Genomic DNA, 27,318 nt, shown 5'->3' with positions numbered 1-27,318 from the left:
CCCACAGACAGACACCATAGTTTGCAATGTACAGAGAATTTCTGCACTGCAGTCCTTTCTAGCATGTGGCATAACTGCACTGTGAATGGGGTACATGCCATTGCACACACTATTGCAGATGCAGTTGAGAGGCAGAGTGACATTGTTAGTTTCGAGGAGAACTAGAGATAAAAAGGAGGAGAACTCGAGACAAAATCGAGAAGTATTAACAAATGGGGGTCCGCAAATTTGTTTGGCACGAGGCCCACAAAAGGTAAATCTGTTCCTGACAAGGGGAAGATTACCATGGTTGACATACTCAGCAAAAATATCAATTTAGCCAAAATATTGATCCAAATTGATTAACTTTATGAAGATGTTATTACAATTTTTGTTTTTGACTTCCACATTTCAAGCAAGAAAGCTCGTAACTCCTCTTTCGAAGGATGACATGCTCTATGATGGAACCCCGATTGTCTATGCTACACCACGACAACTCGGTTGTTTAGTTTTGACTCCACCAAGAAGCTTAACAGCTCAGAAGTGAGCATCCTTCACCCAAACTGTGGCTCATCTTCTCATTTAATGCTCATCAGCATCACAGCCACACCCCCAGCCAAGGATGCTGCTTGCAGCATTGTGCTGCACAAGGAGGAGGAGGATCTAACGGTCAAATGCTACACACATCACAAAGTCCAATATGAAGAAAATCAAGAACACTCACCGTCATTGCAGTTTATCCCAGAGTATCCAAATGGACACCTGCAGACATGTTCAAATCGTTAATATTTACATACTGCATGGTTTTTACCTCTTTATCTACCAGGGTCTATCTACTTGCCTTGTGTGTTAGTCCACACTTCACAAACATGTTCACTGACACAAACACACAGAATAGCCCTGCCATGTAATCTGCATTACCAACATAATGCAACACAAAAGACAAATACTTGGGCACAATAATACGAGGACCCACAACGAAGAATGAAGAATGAATACATACGGTTCACATTTTTTGTTCACTGCTTTTTGACCCGGCTCACAAACTGAAAGGGAAGAGTGTAGAAAAGGAATTATAACTGCATTAGAATTGAAAATAAGGACGTGGTTTGTGAGAAAAGTGGTATCGTGGTGCGGTTGTTACCTATACAGTGCATATTGCTGTATATACTGGGGACATAGCCATCACTACAGTCACAGGAGACTATCCCATCTTTGTATGAACAATCTGTAGTTTTCTTGTCGCATGTTTTCAGACCACACGTGCGTCTGTATGGTTCTGTTAAAATCAAAATAATGTGAACATTTCATCATTAGGCATATCAAACAAACCTTCATCACTTTAGGGGAGTATCTACAGAGGGTATCCGCACACCCCACCCCCCCAGGACTCTACCAAACCAAATTTTTAGGCATGTGCTCTTTCGCACCATGCAATGGCTCCACCTCGCACAACCTTCCCGGACTCACCTCGTCACGGTCTGCCTCGAGGGAGAATATCGTCTCCCTTTGTTCCTGCGGGAGGTTAATCTGACACTCGCATTGGGTCTCAAAACATTCCACAATCTCAATCTCAATGTTCCTTACCATTTCTACTTGTGTCTGCTCCTCCTTTAATTTATGAAACTGATCCTTTACCCGTTCTCTGTCAACTCTTTTCATCCCTCCTTTGCGACCCCCGATTCCTGGTCCCTCGTCTCCACCTGTCCGAGTTCACATGTTTCTCTCTTAGCTATCGTCGTTTTGCTCATCACGTCGACCTTAACTATCGTCATCATGGTCTGAACACCGCAAACAGAATTTTGTTTTTGAAAATGGTCCGTGTCCAATGGCTTTGGTGAAGCCGATCTGCTCTGAAAAGGTGTGAATCTGATAGGGATCGCTAGATCCCCCGTAAGGGGAATTTGATGCAGGGGGTGCCCAAGCATTGTCGCTGTCACAGTTGCTCCCAATGTTATCTCCAGGTATGGCTGCAGGGAATGATCTCCCTCAAAACTGTTGTTCTGAGCCACGGATTCCTCTAACATTGTAATATCAAAACCCACCTGAACCAGCTCGTCTTGGTCCGCCATGGTCCATACCGATCTTTGCTTCTTTTTGTGGTCCTATGACACATTTGAGATGTTAACAAAAAAAAAAAAGCACTCTGGCGATATTCAAGATGGCGTCCAAAATGGCCACCAAAATGGGTAAAATCATAGAATACAGTATATAACATCTCAAAAATGTGGCAAATTGGAAAATAAACATTGGGATTTGGTTCCTGATCATTAGTTACTAGTTTCTGATAATTGGGCTTTGTTGCCATTTAAAAAAATCCAAGATCGCGTCCAAAATGGCCACCAAAATATGCAAAATCATAGAAAATTATATATAACAGTGAAAAACTGACAAAATTGGAAATTATTCATTGGAATAATGTGTTTCTCATCATTATTCTATGATTTTACCCATTTTGGACGCCATCTTGAATATCGCCAGAGTGCTGGGAAATTATTTTTGTAAACATCTCAAATGTGTGATAGGACCATAAAAAGTTGGTGCGGTAGAGTCCTGGGGGGGGGGGGGGGGTGCACGGATACCCTCCGTAGATACTTGACTACTTCATTACTTGAAAAATCACTCACTTTTTCATCATTTGCTGTTAAAGTCAATCCGGGTAAATATTTCATAGTTTAACTCTCACACTCGTCTATACTAGAAGAGAGCTGTATAATTGTATGTCTGTCTATGTGTGAGTGTGAGTGTGTGTGTGTGTGTGTGTGTGTGTGTGTGTGTGTGTGTGTGTGTGTGTGTGTGTGTGTGTGTGTGTGTGTGTGTGTGTGTGTGTGTGTGTGTGCGTGTGGCCATTTTTCTCAGAGATGGCTGAACGGATCTTAGTCAAACTTTCAGAGGTTCATCAGTGAGTGTTGGGGAGTGTTTTTTTTTTTTGGTATACTTTGTCGAGGCTCGTATGAGAGCTAACACACAACATACAGCAAGGGGGGGGGCATGAGACAAGAGGGGCAGGAGTGGGAAGGATAAAACAGTGGGGAACAGAGACATTAGGGGATCTGTGGAAGGGAGAGGGATGGGGTGGGAAACAGAGTGTACAAGATGACATTAGAAGGACTTTCAGGAAGGAAAGCAGGGAATTTGATGGAGGTGGATTTGGGGTGGATTAACGGGGGTAGAAAAGATCGAGGATTTGGATAGGGGACGATAAGAGGTGGTGGTGAACAGCTGTTTTGAAGGCCTGGAGGGAAGAGTGGGATTGAACAGAGTGAGGGAGTTTATTCCAAAGGCGGCAAAAAAGAGGAATGAAAGAGTGAAGATGAGCAGTGATTCGTGATTTTGGTAGTTTTACCAGAAGGGGGTTGTTGGCGGACCTTGAGCACCCTGCGGAAATCTGGTGGGGACAAATCGCAGACACAGCAGGTGGGGGGGGGGGGAGACCAGAGAGGAGAAGTAGAAGACAGAAAGACCACCGACCTGCCTGTGGTGAGAGAGTGAGAGGCCCAAAGACTCAGCCTCATCACTGGATATACCAATGATCCTAAATGCCTTGGTTTCCACAGCATGAAGCCGAGAAAGGTGGGAAGCAGGAGCACCAGCCCAGAGGGGAGAGCAGTACTCCATCAGGCTGCGGACGAAAGCTTTGTATGTGGTCAGGAGCTCAGGTGGGCCGAGGAAGGACTTTGGACGACAGAGGATTCCCAGTCAGCAACTGGCTTTGGAGGCCAAGTTGGAAATGTGGCTTTCCCAGGAAAGATCATGGCAGATCGTGAGACCCAGAAGCTTGAAAGAAAGTACTTCTTACAGAGGATTGTTGAGAAAGTGGATGGGGGGGGGGTTGCCAAACGGTACTTTTGGAGAGACATAGTGAGAATGTGAGATTTGTCAGGAAAAATCTCACACTCACAAGTTTTAGGGAAAATGTTTTAGAAAAGTTCTTAAAAAAAAAAAAAAAAAAAAAAAAAAGAGTTGGATTTTTTTTTAATGCTCTATAGTGCCTCAGCCTTTGTAGCTATGTGAAAGGAAATATTAACTGATGCCCAACTACATTCCTTCGTGGGTGCCGGTTGGTGTTTTAGACCACCACAAAAAATGAGAAAAGGCCAAAATCTGATTTCTTCAAGATGCCAACAGGAATAGAACAGCACCGGGCAATGCTGGGTATCCTTGCTGGTAAACTAATGTGTATTATATGCTGAACGAGCAAAACTACCCGTCACTTGCTGATAGATTTAAACAAAAGACAACATGTACTTCACAAACATTCTGCTATATTCACTTTCTAATTTGCCCGAGGTCATCTTCCATCTGCTTGGAAGTCAACTAACATCATCTTTGTCGACCAGCCTTGCTGCTTATATATGTCGCGAGCAAAAATCACTTCCGCTTCACTGCGAACGTCAGTTTTCTCCACCACCTTCCACCATTGGGGAAGTGGAAGGGGGGAATAATATTGTTGCGGCTCTACAAAATCACATGCCTCTAAGGCAATGGTACCCAAAATACAGTGATCCCCAAGCAGTTATTTCGCTTGTCTTCGTGCAGTTAGATCTTCCCCTCATGTCGAGTGGGTTAACAGGATGAAGTGTGTTGTGTGGGACTTATAGCTGGGTCTATTAACTATATCTCTATCTTCTATTCTGATTTTTATTCCGACCCTTTCCTTTTAGCCATGGTACAAATCAAACAAGCAAGCAAACATGCCATGCAAAATGCGATTGAATAGCAAACACACCACGATATATATATATCGAGAGCACACAATAGCAAGCAGCCTCCGGTGGCTTGGAAGCAATGGGGCATGCTACACAATCAAAACTGTACAGCACACGCATTTCGCACCATTATTTCATTCAAATCTGTGTGCCAATTTCTAACTGGCATCTCACCTTGCTCACCTCTCGCTCACCAAAACCTCACCACTTCGACCATCAACACCTCCCGCACACGGGAAAAATATTCCCACACCCCATTGTGCCTCTGCATCGCTATAATTTGCCACAATACGTATGAGTACTGCACAACTCGGGCTGTCCTCGGACTACGCGAAGTGAGGCAGAGCAAGGGACGTTAATAGTTCAACTGCATCTCGCCAGGGATGTACTGAGTGCGCACGCGGGATTGATACGACCCTCGTCCAGTCTATAGAACACCGCAAAACAGGGGCAGCGAGGAGGGGTCGCGGGAAGGGCGATCCGGGAGTTTGGTACGGGGCCCAGGTGTGCATTTTGGCTCATGAGAGGGGGTTCCGTGGGTAGCAGGTGTGCATTGTTATTCAGCATTCAGACTGCACTCGGAGCAGGTTCAGGCCAGGATGTCGGCTCATGCCCTATGTTGAGTCAGGAGCTCTGGGCCGTGTCGAGCCAGATGGGCGATTGAGTCAATTTCCTGCCTCAGGAGCCTGGCAGTGTGTGGCGAGGGCTGCTCTGGCCCAATAGGGAAGTGGGATGCAGGTCACAGTATGTCACTTTCTGGTCGTCACCCCACCTTTCTCCAGGGGCTTATAAAAGGCGGAGCATGGAGCCGCTCGCTCTCTGTTTTTCCCTCTTCTTCTCTGCTCCTCTCGGCTCTGCATTGGCTGCTGCTCATTGCCTTTGCCCTTCGCTGCCTCTTCACTTGTGGTTGTTGTGTGACTGAGATGTTCTTCTTCTTGAGGACCAGTGTGGAGCACACGTTGCCAGGAGCCCCGGCAAAGTGACTAAGCCGGGGATAACATGCCAACTCTCGAGGTGGGAATGCTCAAGTGGAGCGTCCCATGGAGGAACACACGACACTAACAGATGTATACATGACTTGGTTAAGGAACTTTTGCCACACGCATCTTCTCTCCTCTCTCAATCTCTCTCACTTTCCACCATTCTATCTTGTCCCCTTTGGATGAACAAAGGAGCATCATTACTGACTTGCAATCCCATTTTCCTCTGGCACAACACCACACCCCCCCCAGATTGCACTACACCACACCTCCCACACCCACACCTTAGACACCAGTATTTCTCCCTCCTACCTCCCCGTAAGTGTACTGGGTTGAGTTGGTCTGCTGACTGCGCCAGGTATTGCGAGGCCGTTTATCCTCATCTGCTCTCTTTCTTTCTGGACTATATCTAATCTTCCTCGGGTCTGTGTGTGTGTGTGTGTGTGTGTGTGTGTGTGTGTGTGTGTGTGTGTGTGTGTGCGTGCACGCGATGGCACCTGTCGGAGCAAAAGTTAAGATTGTAGAAGATATAACGGGATAAGTCTGCTCTGTGTCTGCTTTTGTAAATTGCTTGCCTTTTGTTGCACCGCACAAATTCCTTGCTATCCATGCTGTACATAATAATAAACCCAATTCACTGTGCTACATACCGTTCCTCACTTGATTGAAAATAAATGCTTGTATAGAAATGTTCCCAGCTCATTTCTGTCTTTTCCTTCATTGGTCCAGCATGATTCATATTCCAGCTTAGCCAGGACCTTATCCCCCAGCAATCTGTTTTTCTAGCTGGTATGTTATTGGCGGTTACGCTCGGCTGCATCTAATCCGGTAAGGTGATCTGGTTTGAACAAGGCGTATCGAGGGCGCGTCTTCCAGAAATTAAACCACGTGACCTTAAGGTAAACGGTATCAGACGGAGGACCCTAAGTCACGTGGTTGAGTTATTGGCATTCATGGTCAATTAGTGACCCGCCGTGTCACGAAGTTATTTGTGTGCGATGGCCTGCGATTCCGGAGAGTGTGGTGGGAAACCGAGGTAGCTTCCCCCCTCCTGGTCTTCTCGCCCACAACCCCGGGTCTGCAACAATATTTATCGTGATTGCTGGAATATTGAAAAATGTCACCAGTTCGTGTTTATGCCCATAATTGCTAATATCCTCAATGCAGCAGATCTCCCAAAGAAACCATGATCATGTCGTACCTGTTGGATTTCAGACATGCTAGACGAGATTATAATGGGCTTGATCACTTCTCGGGTGACCGATTTCGCACCAGACATGCAGTTACGTTTTTCTCATTTTATTTTTCATCAATAACTGACTGGCTCGTTACTTGTGGTGAACCGTGTGTTTTCTCTCATTTCCCAAACACGTTAACTACTGTTGACTTGGGAAGTGCTTTGCTGGAATTTCCCTGAAACCCCATACCCTGCATCTCGAACCAAGAACCTTTGAAGGTCAGTCAAAGTCTACCTTGTGGCATCGTGGTTGTTACAACTCTATTTCAATATCTTCTCCTGCACATCTTCACAAGCACCTGCTCTTTTCTAATGTGGGGAAAACAATATGTTCACACATGTCGGAAGGGTTCACTTCCAGTTTAGTTGTACTGTCCCAATACTTTTGATCATATCGTGTTTGCATTCAGCACCTGTTGTCTTTGCAAAATTGTGAACCTTTGAAACTATAGTCTTCACCATTTATTTTCTAACATGAATCTGGGATTAAACATGCTTACCGCTGTCATTCACTTGTTTAAGCAAGGTATTGAAGTATGAATCATTCATTGTTGATTCTTTACTAAACATGCAGGAAGTCAGAACTTTGATACTCCCTTCGCTGCAATAGAGAAGAAAACATTTTCACTGGAAACATCATTCTTTTTCGATAAAGAAACAGTAGTTCACAAATCAGCTATAATAATAAATGTCAGTGTGTGTGTCTGTGTGTGTGTGTGTGTCTGTATGTCTGCGTGTCTGTGTGTGTGTCTGTGTGTGTGTGTGTGTGTGTCCGTGTGTATGTGTGTGTGTTTGTGTGTTCTCCATAACTCCAAAACCATGAAACATAACAGGTAGCAGTGTTCGTCCTGCATAACTCCAAAACGATGAGGGAGAGAGGGGAAGAGAGGAGAGAGGAAAGGGATAGAGAGAGAGAGAGAGATGAGGGAGGGAGAGAGAGGAGACAGGGAGTGGAGAGGGGAGGCAGAGAGGATGGAGGGAAGGGAGGGGAGAGGAGGGAGGGAGAATGGAGGGGAAGCTAGGAGTGGGTGAAGAAGGGGTAACTTGGGAGGGGAAGCTAGGAGTGGGTGAAGAAGGGGTAACTAGGGAGGGGGTAAGAGCAAGGAAGGGGGAGGACGACACCTCACCAAAGTTGCTATACACAGTGGGAGAGAGGGGTGCGAGGAGGATGTGAGATAGAGAAAATGAGAGAGACAGACAGAGACAGTGAGAGAGAGAAAGAGGTGTGAGAGGAGAGTGCTGCATTTTATTATGAGGGGGAGTGAGGAGGGGACATGGAGAGAGTGAGGGGTGGGAGAAGGAAAAAAACAGACAGGTGAGGGGTAGAGGTGGGGTTAGCAAAGAGAGCGATATGTTATGCTTAATGACTGAACACACACACACACACACACACACACACACACACACACACACACACACACACACACACACACACACACACACACACACACAAAACTCATGTCAGAACAGCTGTGTGCACAACAACACAACAGAGTTTGAAAAGTAATCCGTCTGCAAAAACTTTTATATCCTAGTTCCAGAGAATTTGTGGGAACATGAACAAAAAGAAATCAATCAATCAGAGGATTGGAATAGGAATCACTGAAAATATGGAAGTACCGCTCACGCATGACCAAATGATCCCATCGGTCGTGAACATCAAAAACAAAGCATTGTGACCAGATATCACACTGGAATACAAAAAAAGAGAAGGCATTGTGAAGTGAGGTGTTGATACCAGTGATTTTGGACTAAACAATGCAGAAATCAAGAAAATGACGAAAAATACCAAGACATCAAGAATGAAGTGAAAATATCCTGGAAGCTGAAGAATGCCCAAGGTGTTGGATATAGTTGGATATATACCAGTGATAGTTGGAGTGACGGGAATGATGATGAAGAACGTCACAGAGATATTAAAAACCATCTCTGGGAATATTACTACAAAATAACTACAGTTGGAAGCTGTCCGGGGCTCAGTAAGATCCTGAGGAGAGCCCTTGGCACAAAACTTGAGACCTGGGAGGGCTCCATTCCACATTCTGAAACTGGCATATGGAGATAACAACCAGGAAAACCGGCATATGGAGATAACAATCAAGGTATGGGAAGAGAAGACAGTGTGAGGTGAGAGGAAGGGAAGGCAGATGTGCGGTGGAGCATTAATTACAATCCATACTGTATCTTCAAAATGATTCTACATGGAATAGCAGTGAAGATGGAAACAAAATAATGTCTGAAATCCATTTTCTACTGGTCATACTATAAGCACGGCCTGGAGACAAACACAGCCCGGACACGGCCAGAGACAAAACCTGCCGAACGCATCCGGAGCCAAGACGTCCGGACACAAACACTCCTTGGACACATCCGAAGACAAACTCCCATGCGGACGCGTCTGGAGACAAACTCCAGTCCAGAGACAAACACCGCCCAGATGCATCCTGAGACAAACACCACCCAGACACGTCCAGAGACAAACACTGTCTGGACACGTCCGGAGACAAACACTGCCCGGATGCGTCCGGAGACAAACACTGCCTGGATGCATTCAAAGAAAAATACCGCCCGGACACGTCCAGAGACAAACTCCCGTCCAGACATAAGTACCGCCCGGACAGGTTCGGAGACAAACACCGCCCAGACGCATTTGGATACAAATACTGCCCAGATGCGTAAGGATACAAACACTGCCCAGACGCGTTTGGGGACAAGCTGGCCAGAGACAAAAACCGCTCGGACACTTATCCTGAGTGACAGAGCACGAACCACTCACGAAAGCCTCATCGTCATACCTAAGAATTGCTGCATACATCGCTTTTGTAAGTGCTATGGTTTTCATTATTCGGAGCTTGGAGCAATTTCATGCATGATATATGTGATTTTCCACAATCTACTGTCACAGACTAATTAATATATATTATTGAAATATAATTTGAGTTTGGAGGATCAGATGAACTAAATAACTGGAGATCTGGAATGAAATCTGAAAATGTTAAGAAATCGGCAGTTTAGTTGTTTGCGGCTATGTGTCATTACCAATCAATTTGCTATCACTTGGCAAGCCAGCCGTTCATTCTCAACCATTTCATTGGAGTGTTTAAGCGACTTGCCAAGCGCCCTACTACAGTCGATAAGGGTACAGTTCATGTCCCGATTGGGATGTACAGGCAGCAGTTGCTACAAGGTAGATGTACATAAAGTGCTTTCTTAAAGTGTTCATGCCCCTTGACTTTTGTCACATTTTGTTGTGTTACAGCCTGAATTTGAAATAGATTCAAGTGTCCAATAGACCTTAGACTGAAATGAAGATTTACGTTTCAACAGGACAATGTCGCAAAGCATACAGCCAAAAGCAACACTGGAATGGCTTGAGAACAACGATATGAAAGTCCTTGAGTGGCCCAGCCAAAGACTTAAATCCCATTGATAATCTGTGGAAAGACTTGAAGATTGCTGTTCACCGATGCTCCCCATCCAACTTGACATGGTTGGGTTTCAAGAGGTGGAACGGAGACCAACCAGGTCTCAAAGTATCCACTTTCATGTGTGTACATGTGTGTGTTCATGTCTAGATGCAAAAGATGACCTCAGCTTCCTGTTGATGGTGGCAGGGGGGAATGCTCGAGATGACCATTTATTTGGAGTGCTTCCTCAAGTTCTGAAGCCACTTGCCAAGCACCCTTCAGTTGACAGCAGTTCTGTGCGATGTTATTATGAGCAATTCGTTCACTCACTGTGGACGCTTTTGCCAGGCCATGTCATTCAGAGTGAGTGGTTCATGCTCCATCATCCTGAGCGAGAGGTTCGTGCTCAGTCATCCCGAGCAAGTGGTTCGTGCTCCGTCATCACGAGCGAGTGATTCGTGCTCCGTTATCCTGAGTGAGTGGTTCATGCTCCATCATCCCGAGTGAGTGGTTTGTGTTCCGCCATCCCGAGCGAGTGGTTCGTGCTCTGTCATCCCGAGTGAGTGGTTTGTGCTCCATCATCATGAGCGAGTGGTTCGTGCTCCGTTATCCTGAGTGAGTGATTCGTGCTCCATCATCCCGAGTGAGTGGTTCGTGCTCTGCCATTCCCAGCGAGTGGTTCGTGCTTCGTCATATCATCCTGAGTGAGTGGTTTGTGCTTCGTCATCACGAGCGAGTGGTTCATGCTCCGTAATCATGAGCGAGTGGGTCATGCTCCATCATCATGAGCGAGTGGTTCATGCTCTGTCATCCTGAGCGAGTTGCTCATGCTCCGTCATCCCGAGTGAGTAGTTTGTGCTCTGTCATCCAAAGTGAGTGGTTCGTGCTCCGTCATCCCGAGTGAGTCGTTCGTGCTCTGTCATCCTGAGCAAGTGGTTCGTGCTCCGTCATCCCGAGTGAGTGGTTTGTGCTCCGTCATCACGAGCGAGTGGTTCATGCTCCGTCATCAAGAGTGAGTGGTTTGTGCTCCGTCATCCTGAGTGAATTGCTCGTGCTCCATCATTCTGAGCGAGTTGCTCGTGCTCCGTCATTCTGAGCAAGTTGCTCGTGCTCCGTCATTCTGAGCAAGTTGCTCGTGCTCCGTCATTATGAGCGAGTTGCTCGTGCTCCGTCATTCTGAGCGAGTTGCTCGTGCTCCGTCAATCTGAGCGAGTTGCACGTGCTCCGTCATTCTGAGCGAGTTGCTCGTGCTCCGTCAATCTGAGCGAGTTGCTCGTGCTCCGTCAATCTGAGCGAGTTGCTCGTGCTCCGTCATTCTGAGCGAGTTGCTCGTGCTCAGTCATTCTGAGCGAGTTGCTCGTGCTCCGTCATTCTGAGCGAGTTGCTCGTGCTCCGTCATTCTGAGCGAGTTGCTCGTGCTCCGTCATTCTGAGCGAGTTGCTGTGAAATAACACCCAATTTCCGAGCCGTTTGCCATATTTACGTGTTTTCTAAATTAACGAGCCAAATATTTTTTCCCATCAGTTAAGGCCCAGTCACACCTTGACGTTTTAGCCAGCAATGGCAACGTATCAAAATGTATGTAAAATGCTGGCTTTCACTGAACTTTTGATGTTTTTAAAAAAATATTCGGACGTATTCATTATGAGTTGGTCGTATGCATAACATATTAGTAATGGACACAGAACGTTTCATTGTCTTTTCGATAACTTATACCAACGAATGCTTAGCCTGTTGTCGGCATTCACAACCTATGCCCAACGACAGTCTAACTTATGCATAGCGCGCTGCACGTATTGCCGACGATCACGTGGCGTAGCCTATTAAAAGGCTGCTGCACAATGATTCAAATCATAACCGCCGGAGAAATGGAAGTGTTAACATCGCAGTCACACCTTGGCGATCTTGCCAGCATATGCCGACCTCTGAAAAATGCGTCTAAAACGCTGGCGCACATCGAATACGGTATGGGTAAGTTTGGTATACATGAATAGAACGCTAAAGTACGCTATCATACGTCGTAGTAAGTGGAGTACGTCTTGTAATTTTAAACGTGTTAAACATTTTATGACGTACTTGCCGTATGCCTCACACGTTCCGCATGCGATGGGAATAAGTTGTGCGCACGATATGCGATCGTTGGCACACATCGACAAAAGTTACTTGTAAGTTACTCATAAGTCGAAACACGTCAATGTAATGGTTAGCGTCAGTGTTCCAGAATCCCTGGTTTTTTTTTTTTTCGGTATGACGGTGATGTTGACACTTCGATTTCTAGTGCGGTTATAATATAATAGAATTAATAGGCTGCCGCTCAACGATTTAAATCATAACCACACTGTACACTGAACACCGTCATACCGAAGAAAAAAAAATTAAAAAAAAAAACCAGGGAGTCTGGAACACTGACGCTAGCCATTACCTTGACGTGTTTCGAGTTATGAGTACCTTGCAAGTAACGTGTGTCGATGATCACGTAACGTGCCGACAACACGTTACTCATAGGTTAGAAATAAGTTTCGGGTACGCTAAACATTACCTCGACGTGTTTCGACTTATGATTAACTGACAATAAACGTGTGTCGAGGTGTGTCAACGATCGCATAACGTGCCTACAACTTATGGCCAGCGTAGCGGAACTTGTGAGTCATACGCTGGCATAAGTCTAACAAATTTCAAGCATGCTAAAATTTCAGGACAACTGCAAAGTACAACGATGAAAGCCAGCGTACTACGACGTATGGCAGTGTTTTTCAGCGTGCTCTCAATGTTTCCAAAACTTACCCACAACTTATTCGACGTGTGCCAGCGTTTTAGACAATTTTTTCAAAAATCGGCATAAGCTGGCTAAAACGTCAAGGTGTGACTGGGCCTTTACACGCAGCTGTTTATAAAGATTAATGTTTGTGAATATATTCCTGAAATGTCATTAAAAATGCAACCTTGTTTTTTGGTGAAAGCTACTCAAGGTTTTTGGGTTATATACAGTACGTACTGTAGTCGGTAATCACACCGACTCCAACCTGCCAATCCCTTAAAGAGCAGGTTTTGGGTCGCTGATGACTTTGTGTGATTCGAAGGTTGTAATCACATTAATAATAATCGTTGGGTAATTATTTTCTTACATTTGAAACACAAAATATGCTAAAATTAACTTTTCAGTCAAAACTTTTGTCAGTGATCGAAAAACAGGCCGGAATTTACCGAAGATGCTATGACGTCACGTTCTCCGAAAACTTCGTGAACATTCAGAAACAGCGTGTGAACAATGGTGAGATGCGAATCAGAGAGTGATCTCAGCGGCGATGAAATCAAGCGTTTTCATTCGATATTGCCGAGGACGATTCGGCGGATGATGGGAATTTATACTATGGAGTTTCTGGCCCTGAGCCATATAAATTTGAGCCACTTGCAAGTGCCAGAAAACGGCCTATTTCGTGTTCAAGTGGCAGGACTGACTGTCCGGCAGTTCACACTGACAAACTCCACCAGACAGATTGGTTTGTAGATTTTCATTTTCTTGTTCGATGCATAAAATAATCTAAAGTTTGATTCGTCTGTGACTTGATATAATAATTTTTAACCCTCTAGTCACTCAAGAGTCAGAAATAGATTGAATCAATAATGGACCCGAATATATTATACACTGTAGCCTTGGCGTTGAAGTCTTTCTGACAGCTGAGTTTGACCCCAGCGAAAGTGAACAATAAGAACAAACCCCAACTTTCAAGAGACTGTTGTGGCATATAAATACCAAAACATGTTTAGCCTCATTGGGGAAATATTCTACCAAATTTAGGAAAAAAAGTGGAAAATTTATCAATTTTTTACAATTGAAATGAAATAGCCCAATTTGCTGATGCTGTTAAAAAGTAATTTAATCAACAATAAGTTGATTTGTTGAGAAATTTTTTCATGCTTGTGTTTTTCAGAAAGTTTATTTATGTGTTTTTCCATGTACTCTTTGAGAATACATTTCAAGGTTTTTCTCACTTAAACTCAACAATTGATTCTGTGACACATAAGAGCAGTATCTGGAGAACTTGTGAACCAACAACTCATATTCACAGAGTGGTGATCAGATGTGTTTATGCCTTCGTAATCCTCGGCTGTGAAATGGTCACCACAAATGACAAGTCTATCCAAAGGGTCCTCTTTACCCGTTTTCTTTGGGAGAAAATTCGTCCATTTTGTTTGTACAAATCTTATCCACTGCCGGCGAATGTTTGATTCCTTCGGGAATCGGTGGGAGCGATTATCCGTTTTCCAGACATTTTTGCAAAACATTACGACAGGAGGCATGATGTACAAATATCTAAATAACTTTGTTCGACAATAATTCAAAATAAAAAGGATAATATAGACAGCTGCAAGCTCAAAAAAAGGGATAGAACGGCCCGCCGAACTGGGCACTTCTTCAATGAGCGAGTGAGCGTCCGCTTTGTTTTGGAGAACGTGACGTCACCATCCATATATGGCACGCGGCTGTTTTTTCAACAGCCTCGAGAAATAACAACTTCGGATTTAAATTTCATCAATTTTCCCAATAATTCGGCAACCACAATAGTTTGCATCGAACTATTTAATGCACATATAATTATATTGATAAATTTTCAGAACATGTTTGGTGACCCGCAACCTGCTCTTTAAAATTGCAGATATTGGCCATACGCTTGTGTGTTTGTGTTTGTGTTTGTTGTGCATGAAGCATAACATATTTTCTCTGCTAATTCCCCTACCCCCATCTCGCTCTCACTCACCCCTCCCCTCGCTCTCTTTCTCTCTTCCTCCATCTGTCTGTCTCTGTCTTTGGACATATCTGGATGGTGGTTATGTCTGGACGGTGTTTGTCTACAGATGTGTCTGGGTGGGGTTTGTCTCCAGACCTGTTCGGATAGTATTTATGTCCGGACGGGAGTTTGTCTCTGGACGTGTCCAGGCGGTGTTTGTCTCTGGACGTGTCTGGAGGGTATTTATGTCTGGACGGGAGTTTGTTTCTGGCCAGCTTGTCTACGGATGCGTCGGCGGTGTTTGTCTCCGAACGTGTCTGGGCAGTATTTATGTCCAGATGGGAGTTTGTTTCTGGACATGTCCAGATGGTATTTGTCTCTGACTGCGTCCGGGGGGGGGGGGGGGTGTTTGTGTTGGACAGCTTGGTTCTGGACGCATCCGGGCGGTATTTATGTCTGGATGGTATTTTGTCTCCGGATGTGTCCGGGTGGTGTTTGTCTCTGGGCCATAGTTTATAGTATGACCTATAAAAAATGGATTTCAGACATTATTTTGTTTCCATCTTCATTGTTATGCCTGGTGTTGGCTTAATGGTTGAGGTGGTGGGCTTTGTATCTGAGGGTCCTGAGTTCAAATCCCGCTCAGCTGTTGAATTGATACCAGGTGAGGTTAACTTGGCCTGTCATCCTTCCAAGGTCGGCAAAATGAGTGTCAGCTTGCTGGTATACTGTGTCGGAGTGGTGACCTGTCCAGGATTGTGCCCAATAGCACCAATGCTCCACACAGAGTGTGGTCCCAATCTCCTCCTCCTGCTTTACTCTTATTTTTTGCAGAATCATTTTGATGAAACAGTATGAATCGTAATTAACGCTCCACCGCACATCTGCCTTCCCTTCCCCCACCCCTCCTCTCCCCCTTCCTTTCTCTCTCCTTTCCCTTCCACCTCCTCTCTCTCCCCCACCCCACTCTCCCTTCCCCCATCTTTTTCTTCCCCCACCCCCTTTAATATTCCCATCAGTGAAGCGATGGGTGGTATTTGCTAGTATGAAATAAAAAAAGGAAAAGCAAAAAACAACACCAACCTTTATTGAGTCTTGAGAAGATAATAACAAATATTTTTAAGTTAGAATGGTTGTTAGTTGTTGAAAATGGAATATTTACCAGGAGGTTGAAGTGTTGTTGGTAACTAAACGAAACAGGTCGGTTAACAAATAGGAAGCTTTTGACTAGATCTTACTCGGCAAAGAAAGTATACATGAGACTTTGGAGGAATGTCCAGGCTCTACTGTCTCCCAACTCGAAGACTATTTGTTACTTATTTTCTTTTTTCATGGGAGCTCCGTCTTATCCATTCTCATTAAAACTCTGGCAACTTACCAGTTAAGGATCATCGATATATCTTTTAAAATTGATCTTTGAACCAGTTTGCAGTCTTAAAAATGCAGTATCAAAATAAGTTGCCTTGGTTCCAAGGTTTCCCGGTGCAGGATGGTGGATGATTGCAATTTATCCTTTTGTTTGCCTTTTAACAGAGATCAAGGTTCAAGGGAGAGCTGAATGAGAGAGGGGTGATGTTGATAAAGCAATGGAGCAGAGGCAGTGCACGAGGGAGGAACAAACACACATGTAACTCAAGTACGGACCACATACAGGACAAGGCAACCGAGCAGGCCGAGTGGACAATGAACATGGGGTAAACATTAAGTTAAAAACAATAATTAACTGGAAGGGCACGAGCTGGAGCACATAACTCTGCCAGGCTGATTACTTTACATTTTGTATTCGTTCAGGATTCGGACCTGAACTAAGATACAATCGGCTTGTTCACAATCAAACAAACACAGACAGGGGTGAAAACATGACCTCCATCCACTTTCGGTGGCAGAGGTATCAACAAAAGGAAACAATAATAAATATACAGTTGTAAATAAAAGAAACACAAAAGGCATATTCATAAACAGATCTTGAGGAAGGACGTGACGTTGGCAAAATTGATGAACTCACAGGATACATTTTGGAAACAGTTAAAATGTCACATGTCAATGACAAGTGACATCAGTGAAAACAAGTTTGGAACACGATGAAGCTCTCTCGGTGGAGTAGGCAATTAGGAGACTTCAATAAGGCTTAATTAGCACTCTTCCTGGAATCCCAAGGGAATTTGAATTGCTTCCAATTTGAAAATAAAATTTCAATTTAAAAGATATACCTCTTGAAAAAAATTTTTTTTTGTTACTACAGAGTGATGAAGCATGATTGGCATCAACAATGCACATATTGTTTCCTTACATGTAAATTGATAAATAACATATCCCCTTCAAAGACCTTTGCAGAATGAGTCGGATTATTCACCAAATTCAGACTGGAATTGAGTGTAAAAGTTGCTTTGTCACGTAAGTACCCCTTTGCAACTTAATCATGTAAATTATATTGATTAGTAGCTTGAGGTCAAAGGATCAGCAGGTGGAAATGACAGCTCCATGTTAAGCCAAGAGAGAACAGAACCTGCACTTTAAAATTCCAATGAAACTTACCTGACATTCAGAACTTCAACACCAATATAATCACTGATGTTTCCATAAACAGTTTCAAACTGGAAAAAGAGAGAAAGGCATTCAGGTGAATCCATTGCTATAAGAATTTGCATTTAAAAAACCCTTACTTGGAGATTGATATCATACTTTAAATAACCATAGAAATAGTTCAATGCAAAAATCAATATTTATTACCCAGCAGTATTTGTACTAAATGTTCAAATAAAAGTTAACAAACTGGTTTGTTTAACATGAACTGCAGCAATGTACTACATATCTTCTATATATTACTGAAACTCTCATCTTGAATGTGTGTATGTATGTATGTTCCCGAAACACAGCCAAAACGGTACAAGAGAGCGCAAAATTTTTAGGGCCACCTTACTCACCATTCACCTGCGGTGTGCAGTATCAAGTTTCGTTCAAATCGGGCAACAAAAAATTATTTAAAAATCAATTCCCGATTCAGTCACGTACTCTTCAGGAGTATTTGATCAATGCAAACAACCTCAGCGGTATAGTTCGCTGGAGCTCTCTTCTCTTTTTTTTTTTTCTTGAAATGATTTTTTTCATCAACTGCTGTCGCAACGGGAACCCAAGCGGATTCACAGGTTCACGGGTCATCTAGTTCTATTATAAAAATGTAAATTTCCTCCTCAAGCTTGTATCCAGTCATGTGATTAGTCTGCAAGCTTCAATGTAACATTTCCTGTAGCTGTACAAGGACGTGCAGTAGACTCTTGTTACCTCTGCCACCGAAGGTGAAGGAGGTTATGTTTTCACCCCTCTCTGTCTGTTTGTTACTTGGCAAAAATTTTTTTTTTTCCAAGTATGTTGATCACCTCCGTTTTTGTTTCGGCACGGTTCGGCTCGGCTTGGCATGGCTCGGTATGTTTGTTTGTTTGTCTGTCAGCTCACCTCCAGCCCAAACCGCTCGACCAAGCGTTCTGAAATTTTCGAAGATTAATGTCACCGACGCTGCAATGGCCCCGCATTGAAGTTTCGTAAAATTCAGTCGACCAAAAAGGTCAATATCTGCCAATAGGCCACTTTGAGCCAAATTTTCTAAAATCCTCAAATTTCATCCGATTGACTTAATATTTGAACAGGACTTGCATGACAGGTCAATGAACTCAACCACCTATTACTTTTGAGGTTAACATAGGTCAAAAGGTCAACATAGGCCAGGGTAAATACATAAGGTAAATCCAAAATAGACTCTTCTTCTTCTTCTTCTTCTTTCAGCTGCTCCCGTTTGGGGTCGCCACAGCGGATCATCCGTATGATCCGCATAGTGATTTGGCACATGTTTTACGCCGGATGCCCTTCCTGACGCAACCCTGGTCGCCTCTTACAACACAGGGATATGGTACACCTATTTTAACCAGGGTATACACCGGCCCAGTACACTGGTACTCATTTCGCCGACCTCGGAAGGATGACAGGCGGAGTCAACCCCCTGGTGTATTAATTCAGTGGCCCAACGGGCTTGAACTCAGGACCTTTTGGATCCCAAGCCGCTGCCCTAACCACTGCGCCAACACCAGGATATATATATATATATATATATATATATATATATATATATATATATATATATATATATATATATATATATATATATATATATATATATATATTGTTGCGGATTCGCGCCCGCCGGCGTGCGAACGGCCACGTAACTCGAATCGCGGCACGTCGCCCACCGGACGGACAATCCAGTCGTGACCCTCTCGGACTAACGCCGGGAACTAGTAACGGGTGGACCTTTCGGTCTCACCGCGATCGTGCCAATCGGCCCCCGCGTGGGATAGGGTTGCTCGCCAAATTCGACCTACCTAAGTACCCACACGGAGGGTAGACCGGGCGATCGCACCTCGCCGCAGGTCGACTTCGGACACGGGCCACTTTAAGCGACCCGTTCCGTACTATTGGGATAACCGAGCGGTGTTATTCGTCGGCCTCGACGGTTCGATTAATTATCGGGCGTTTCAGCCCACGATCAACCCTTTACGTGAAGCAAGATGGAGATTCAATGGAGGAAAAGACGAAGCGAAATGGGAAAACAGTTCAACATAATTCACATTTATTCGCGATGAACGGAAAGCACACATATACAATTACACCAAAAGCACATGTAAAAGAAGGAGACAATGCAATATTACACAAAAAGTAAATGTAAAAGAGAAGACACAATGCAGAGCTATCCGACTACCGAGCACACGGCAACACTTATACAATTCTACTTCACAGATGGCGCCGACAACACATACCCAAAGCAAAAGAAAAAGAACCACCCTCAAGGATGAGGCGGGCCTGGGGCCGAGACCGGGTCGGGCCTACCCGTCTGATGATGAGACGCGAAGTGGCGATGGTGCCTCAACTCCGCGAGCCTCGCGGACAGTGTCTGGTAGGGGGTGGGAAAAGGGGCCCCCTTTGTCGCACTATCTCAGCGCGGGGGGAAACAGGAGGGGGTTGCTGATGCTCGGGGGAAGGAGGATATTACCCTGTCTCGGGTCCCGCGACGAGCGTCTCCACCTCGACCTCGGTCGCGCCGTCGGCCTCCCGCCTTCAGCTCGCGGCACCGACGCGAGTACCCCCTCGTCCGTCTTCGCCGCCGCCCCCTTTTCACAGCTCCGTCTACTCGCCCTCTCTGTCTCCTCTCTTGGCTCGTCCCAACTCTTCACTCTTGAACTCTGCACAGCTCGTTCCAACGCACAACTCCTCTCCTTACTGACGAACGCAGCCGTTTATATAAGCCCCGTGGCTTCGCCTTTGACCCTCTGCCTCCGACCTTTCACCTCTCTAACTGGCTCCCCATTGGACCGAGGAAAAGTGGGCGTGAACGCTTTTTGATCCATGAATTTGCATATAGCGTCCTCACTCCAACGCCCTGGAGGCGGGGCCAAATCGCCCACGCTCTCCGATAGGACGGAACAAAAGTGGGCGTGAGTCGTTTTTGATCCGTTTTTCTTCGGAAAGTCTGTGATGTTTTTGTACACGCTGTTCGGTGCGCGCCCTGCACGAGTCCAGTATCGGTGCCCACAAGTGGCGCGAGAATGGTGGTGATGCGACGGTTGCGAGGTGTGACGGTAAAGGTCGTGGCTGTTGTGGTGAAGCGGCGTTGTGGTTGGTGGTTGTTGTGTGATGACTGTTGAGACGTGGTTGGTGGTGGTAGAAATGGTGGCTGGTCCAAAATAAAGATAGGAAAAGAAAAACGGCTATCCTGAAGAGTCGCAGCCCGAGTGAATGACATGTATTCCCTCTAGACAACGGGTTTGGGCCTAACTACACATATACTTACGGAGATATCTCACCTAAGGGACCTGAATGGTGGTGTGCGAATTTCGTCAACCACAACACTATATATATATATATATATATATATATATATATATATATATATATATATATATACACACACACGAGTATGCTTACACATTGTGTAAGGATATGAACTGTGCTTCCCCATTGTCTTGGGTCGATCACCTGCATTTAATTTTTCATTTTTTTATTTTATTTTATTTTTCATTAATTTATATTTTTGTTTACCGATGCTTTCCGATGGTTGTGTGATTTTTTCCTGGTTTACGGATGCTTTCCGATGGTTCTGTGTTTTTTGCTGGTGTATCGGCTTCGATGTCCATTGGCACATAAAATTACTGTGCTTCCCCATTGTTTCAGGTCACTCACCTGCATTTTTATCATTTTTTTCATGTTTTTTTTTCATTTATTTATATTTTCATTTCTGAATGTTGTCTGACGATTTTGTGAATTGTTCCGGTGTACTGGCTTCGATGTCCATTGGCATGCAAAATTTCAGCTTTCTACATCACTTGGAAGGTAGCGATCTTTAATACCAGTTAGTGAGTAAGTCAGTCAGTGGTTAGAAAGAGCCTCTTGGACCTCTTCGTTGGATCAGAAAGTGGTTCCACCAAGCACCTCTTTAAGTGTCCCAAAGATGTGGTAATCTGAAGGGGTGAGGTCTGGTGAGTAGTGTAGATGAGGGAGACACTCAAACTCCATGTCCTCAATTGTTGCAGTTGTAGTATGGGGCAGTAGTAGTAGTAGCTGTCGTAGTATGGGGCCGAGCATCGTCATGCTGCAGCAAAAACACTGGTAGTGAGTAGTCCATGACGTTTTGATCTGACTGCTGGTTTCAGTTGATTTGTAAGGAGGTCGCAGTATGATGCAGTGGTGACTGTGGTCGCTCTCGGCATGCAATGCTCTACAAGTGGGCCTCGGCTATCCCAGAAGAGTGTCAGCATCACTTTTCCAGTGGACGGCTGTGTGCGGAATTTTTTGGGCTTCAGTGAAGTTGAATGGAGCAACTCTTTGCTTGCCCTCTTCGTTTCTGGCTGAAAGTAATGGACCCAGCTTTCATCCCCAGTCACTGCATGCTGTAATAAAGCATCGTCTTCTGTTTCTTAATGTTGCAGAAGTTCTTCACATGCATCCGCTCACTGTTCTTTTAGTTCGGGTGTGAGTTGTCTTGGCACCCATCTTGCAGACACTTTGCGAAACCCCAGCATGTTGTGAATGATATGGTGTGCTGAACCATGGCTATTGTTCAATTCAGAGACCACTTCATCCAGTGTTATGCGACAGTTTTCCCTTAGTATGTGCTCAACTCCTGCAACCATTTCTGGTGTGTCGGTTATGTGAGGCCGGCTCGAGCGAGCGGTGTCTGCCACACTGGACACTCCACTTTAAAACTTCCTGTCCCAGTCATACATCTGCTGCAGCGATAAACATACATCACCATATTGCATTTTCATTCTCTGATAGATTTCACTGGGATTAACATCCTCAATTCCCAAGAAACAGATGACAGAATGTTGCTCCTCCGTGGTGCATACTTCGAAAGGAGCTGTCATCTTTGAACTGCTCTACTGTCTTCATACGCTCAATGGTGTCTGTGGTGTCCGCGATTCAGATAGACAGACACGAGAGCGAAGTAGTAACTCTGCTTTATTGCCTGAGCGAATGCACACTACGAACACCCCGAGCGGGCGAGTTATGATATACCCTCAACCACGTGACTACAAGCGCCCCAAGGCACCCAGCCCCCATACAGCAGACTTCCTCCCCTTCTAAAATGGCAAAAATCAACATTAAAAATCCTCCAAGTACCGCGGCAGTCTCCTGATCCGCCCCGGGCGGACAGCGCCACCAGACGGCCCAGGCTCAGACGCCTCCTGGCTAGGTTGAGGTGACACCCTCGCCGGACCTCGCCCCATCTGCAACATCAAGCGCCCCCGGCCGACAAGCTTGCTCGTCTCCCTAGGGCAGGACTGCATCAGGTAAACATCCCGAGTCCGCTAGCCCCGTGGGCGCCGGCACGTCTGGCCTTGGCGCTGCAACGCCCGGCCCCGGGGACATCAGAGGTGGGGGCTCCATGTCGCTCGGCACGGGGGTTGACGCTGAACAGTGATCATACATCTGGTCCACGTGTCGCTTCCACACCTTTCCATCATCAGTCCGAACCAGGCAATTTGCCGGTCCGAGCATCACCGACACCACGACCGACACCCATTCGGAATCGTAGTGATAATCACGCACCATCATTCGCTGCCCCACAACAAAACTGCGCACCAGTGTTGGGCACGACACCGCCCCAGCCACCGACCTCCCAGGTCGCAGAAAATCCAGCCTAGACCTTAATGCACATCGACACAGACGAATGGCAGGGGTATCATTAGTAGTCGGATGAACAGCATTTCTACACTGCAAGAAGAATACATCAATCACTGTCTGCAAAGATGCCCCCTCCCGCGCAGGGCAAGTTTTAACATTTCAACAAATGATTCAGCTTGCCCATTCGTTGCTGGATGGTATGGCGCGGACTTCAGATGTTTTATACCGTTGTGGCGCATGAAATTATCGATGGCGATGCGCCATACCAATAAACGAGTGCAGCTGCGTCTTGTCGCGGGGTGGAGGCATGTGTTGAATCGCCTCCACCTTCCGAGGGCCTTTCAACAGCCCCTCCGGCGTGATGATGTACCCGAGGTATTCCAACCGCTGCTTGAAGAACTCGCACTTGTCTCTGTTCAAGCGCAGGCCGCACGCTTCCAGCTTCGTCAGCACTTGGGCACTGTTCGCCAGGTGCTCATCCGCCGTCTTCCCCGCAATGAGCATGTCGTCCAGATAGGTTTGAGCGGGCAGACCGATGCACACCTGATCCATGGCTTTCTGCCACAAGGTCAGGGCCGATACGATCCCAAAACAGTGCCGGGTGTATCGATAAAGTCCTTTACATGTGTTGATCGTCAACAGACCGCTACTCTTGGGCTCCATCTCCAGATAAAAATATGCATCACGTAGATCAAGCTTCGTAAAGTACTGACTCCCCGCCAAACGTGCATATATCTCATCAATCGATGGCAGCGGGTACTGCTCCACGCTGAGCCCGGGGTTAACCGTGGTCTTGAAGTCCCCACACAATCGGACGTCCCCATTCCGTTTCAGCACCGTGACGACCGGAGTAGCCCAGTCTGAGTACGGTACCCGTTCGATCACTCCACAGGCTTCCAGTCGATCCAGCTCACCTTTGACCTTGTCCCGCAGGGCATACGGAACCGGTCTGGGTTTACAAAAAGGAGGCACCGCCCCCTCCTTCATGAAGAGCTTGGCCCGCATGTCCTTGAGCTTCCAAAGGTCATCGCAAAACAACCCTCGATGCTTTTGAAGCACCTTTTCCAACTGATCCTTTAATCAGCTTGGAGTGGTTTGTACAAGGTGAACGGCTACCCAGTCTAGCCTGATGCGGTCAGCCAGTCCCGACCAAGGAGAAACGCCCCACACCCCCCTCACCACATACAACTTGAGCGCGGCGTCCTGGCCTTGGTAGACTACAGATACGTCTGCCATCCCCACTGGCATTATCTTCTCGCTGGTGTACGTGTACAGCGTGAGATCTGACCTGATAAGCTTCAGGCCGTTGAGTCTCCGTGCGGTCTGTTCGCCTATGATCAACACAGCCGCTCCTGTATCAATCTGAAATATGATCGGCGTCTTGTTCACCTCGATCTCCACCGTCATCGGTCGTGTCGCCGCAGGACCAATCGAAAACAGGCTTATCATCGACTGCAGGTCCCACCCCGGGTCGCCGGGTTCACTTCGCCCAGTCTGCCGGTCGCGCTCTGGGTCGTCCTGCACCCCGCCGTCCATGACCTTAACGGTGGCTAATGCCACCCGGCACACACACTTCAGATGGCCCACCTTGCGACAATGTAAACATACGCTGTCTTTATATGGGCACACACGCCGCAGGTGTCTACCTCCACACCCCCAGCATACCCGCGTGTCCATCTCGCCGCCCGGCCGGCCGCGTTGCGACGTCTAGCCATGGTCCGCACCGAAGGATGCTCGTGCTGCCAGAAGCGCACGGGACATCGCGTGGACTCCCGGGTCACCTGGCATGGTCTAGCCGCAATGGCTCGTACATCCCTGAGGGTCCGTTCGAAAGCGACGGCAGTTTCTACGCCGTGCTGAACGTAATGTCCTTGTACTTCTGCCGTAGTATCGCCGAAACCATTTTCGAGTCTTGCAATCCAGAAATAAAACGATCTTTGAGCCTGGCCGGACGTTCATCCGCCGTGAACTTGCAGGCGACCGCTAGATGTTTCACCCGCGCGATGAAATCCGCGCCGCGCTCCCCCGGGCTCGTCACCAGGTGATCGAACTCGTACCGCGTCAGCTGTGATGACTTTTCCGGCGTTGTGTGCGCCTTCATCTTCTGCACAATGTCACCGAACGACAGCCCGGCGCCTCTCGGCTTGTCCGGTGCAACCAGGTCACCCAACAGGCGGTAATTGTCCGGTGACAGCAACGCAAGCAAGATTGACTTCTTCGTGCCCTCCTCCACCATGCTGTTCGCGTCAAAATAGCACTCCAATTGCTCCAAAAACAACTCGGTCATCGCCGATGAAAACAGGCACTTTGCCATGCGCGGTGACCCGATTCTCATCCATCGTCGCCAACTGTGGTATCCGCGATTCAGACAGACAGACAGACACGAGAGCGAAGTAGTAACTCTGCTTTATTGCCTGAGCGAATGCACACAACGAACACCCCTAGCGGGCGAGTTATGATATACCCTCAACCACGTGACTACAAGCGCCCCAAGGCACCCAGCCCCCATACAACACAGTGCCAGATCTAAAACAGGCAAAAGATAACTCTTACCCATAAATATAACATACATCATCTGCAACGACACGCATTACATTTTCAAATTTATAATCGGGATTTTAAGGTTACTTATTGACTGGCCCTCGTATATATCTACCATATAAAACACAACATGTGTTTATGTATTTGTTTGTGTGATCTGTCCCCCTTCAAAAAGACGATTTAAGAAGGGGTCTAAAGACCAATCTTTCAACATGACTGTGTGTTCACTGCGGTCTATTATTTCAGGATTAAAAAAACACTCGAAAAACATTTTCTATTAAAGAGTAATTACGTCTCTTCTTTTGGAAATGTAGACGGTGACTTGCAACCGGGCCTCAATGGCGGTGTACAGAAGCTTAAAAAAAATTACAAAAATAAACCTTGCCAAAAGGTGACCACGTGTGACTTCTTTAAGGTCACACTGAGGTGAACAGAGCTGCTATCCACCAGGAGCGACTCCTTGAGGAATATCTGCCTACGAGAGATTCCGATGAGAATCGTTCTATAGAGTAACCATGAAAAATATGTATTTGCCTCATAATGTCACCAAATGACGTCATAATGTCTCAAGCTTGACATATCTAGAAAGCACTCATCGAGGTGTTCAATTTGAGGTACTCCACGATATGGTTCCTAAAACTTGAAAATTTGACCTTGGGGTCAAATATGTTTGACCTCAGGCGCTAACCATGAAGGTCAAGGCCAATCGCCACCAAAAACTAATCAGCTGAGTGCCAGACCATATACTACATTCCCATAAAGTTTGGAGACGATTAGATTAAAATTGCTCAAAAATAAGGGTTTCGTCGACTCCCCTGATTTGCGACAAAGTGACCTTGACCTTTGACCTTGACCTTCAAAATTTAATGTGCTGAAAGGGACCTCTATAGGCCTCTGATATGCGAAGTTACAAAAATTTCCAATGATAACTGTGCTCTGCAGAATTTTTTATACGTGATTACAGACAAACAAAAAAAAAACAAAAAAAACATACAAGCTGACTAACATATCTTGCAAAAACTTGGTTTTGGCAAGATAATAAATACAAGGCGCAGGGAGGTGAAATTTGCTGCACGTGACGCATAAAAAAAAACATTTTAAAAAATGCGTGCAGAGTAAAACGAGTGTTCATTTACGTACGTGTGATGTCGAATAAATAAAGAAGGTAACATGGAATAGGCAAAGCCGAGAAGCGAACGTAGAATTCTTCTTAAATACATCAAATTAAAGTCTTTTTGCGATGATTTTTCAGACATTTGTTCATACAACTTGTTCACAACTGTGTACTTGCCAACTATACCGTGGTACATGCCGCACAGCTGATGATTTTGATAGATCTGAGGTCAGTCAGGTGCATAGCAGCCGATGCTGCAATTTCCGGCTACTTCGGCCTGGATTCGGGATCAGCGATCAAATAATGTAAATCACGATTAAAAATTATTTTTACCTCAACATTACCTTCACAACAACAACTACACCGCCTAGAACAGGATCTCATCTGTAAAAATAAATATTACCTCAACATTACCTTCACAACTACATCGCCGAGAACAGGATGTCATC

General features: G+C 45.7%; 2 protein-coding genes across 2 annotated transcripts in view; one reads left to right on the top strand and one right to left on the bottom strand.

The window, feature by feature from the left end:
* MARCHF7 (membrane associated ring-CH-type finger 7) overlaps positions 1-21,700 on the top strand; it is a 287,445-nt gene extending 265,745 nt beyond the window's left edge. The window contains exons 11-12 of the mRNA XM_085872142.1: positions 19,924-19,987; positions 21,621-21,700. Of these exons, the coding sequence (XP_085728268.1) occupies positions 19,924-19,987; positions 21,621-21,700 (144 nt within the window). The remainder of the gene's footprint in view (positions 1-19,923; positions 19,988-21,620) is intronic.
* Positions 1-26,915, bottom strand: part of LOC147029840 (mucin-13-like) — a 77,852-nt gene extending 50,937 nt beyond the window's left edge. The window contains exons 1-6 of the mRNA XM_085873219.1: positions 26,896-26,915; positions 17,578-17,636; positions 7,406-7,506; positions 1,124-1,258; positions 983-1,025; positions 704-741 (exon numbers count right to left, since the gene is read on the bottom strand). Of these exons, the coding sequence (XP_085729345.1) occupies positions 704-741; positions 983-1,025; positions 1,124-1,258; positions 7,406-7,475 (286 nt within the window). The 5' untranslated portion in view covers positions 7,476-7,506; positions 17,578-17,636; positions 26,896-26,915. The remainder of the gene's footprint in view (positions 1-703; positions 742-982; positions 1,026-1,123; positions 1,259-7,405; positions 7,507-17,577; positions 17,637-26,895) is intronic.
* Between the last annotated feature and the right edge of the window lie 403 nt (positions 26,916-27,318).

This window comes from Eptatretus burgeri, chromosome 3 (assembly GCF_056783735.1).
Source record: "Eptatretus burgeri isolate ZD-2024b chromosome 3, Ebu_testis_v1, whole genome shotgun sequence".
NCBI classification, from domain to species: Eukaryota; Metazoa; Chordata; class Myxini; order Myxiniformes; family Myxinidae; genus Eptatretus; species Eptatretus burgeri.
Note: the sequence above shows the minus strand (reverse complement) of the source record. Positions and strands in the feature narration are given on the sequence as shown.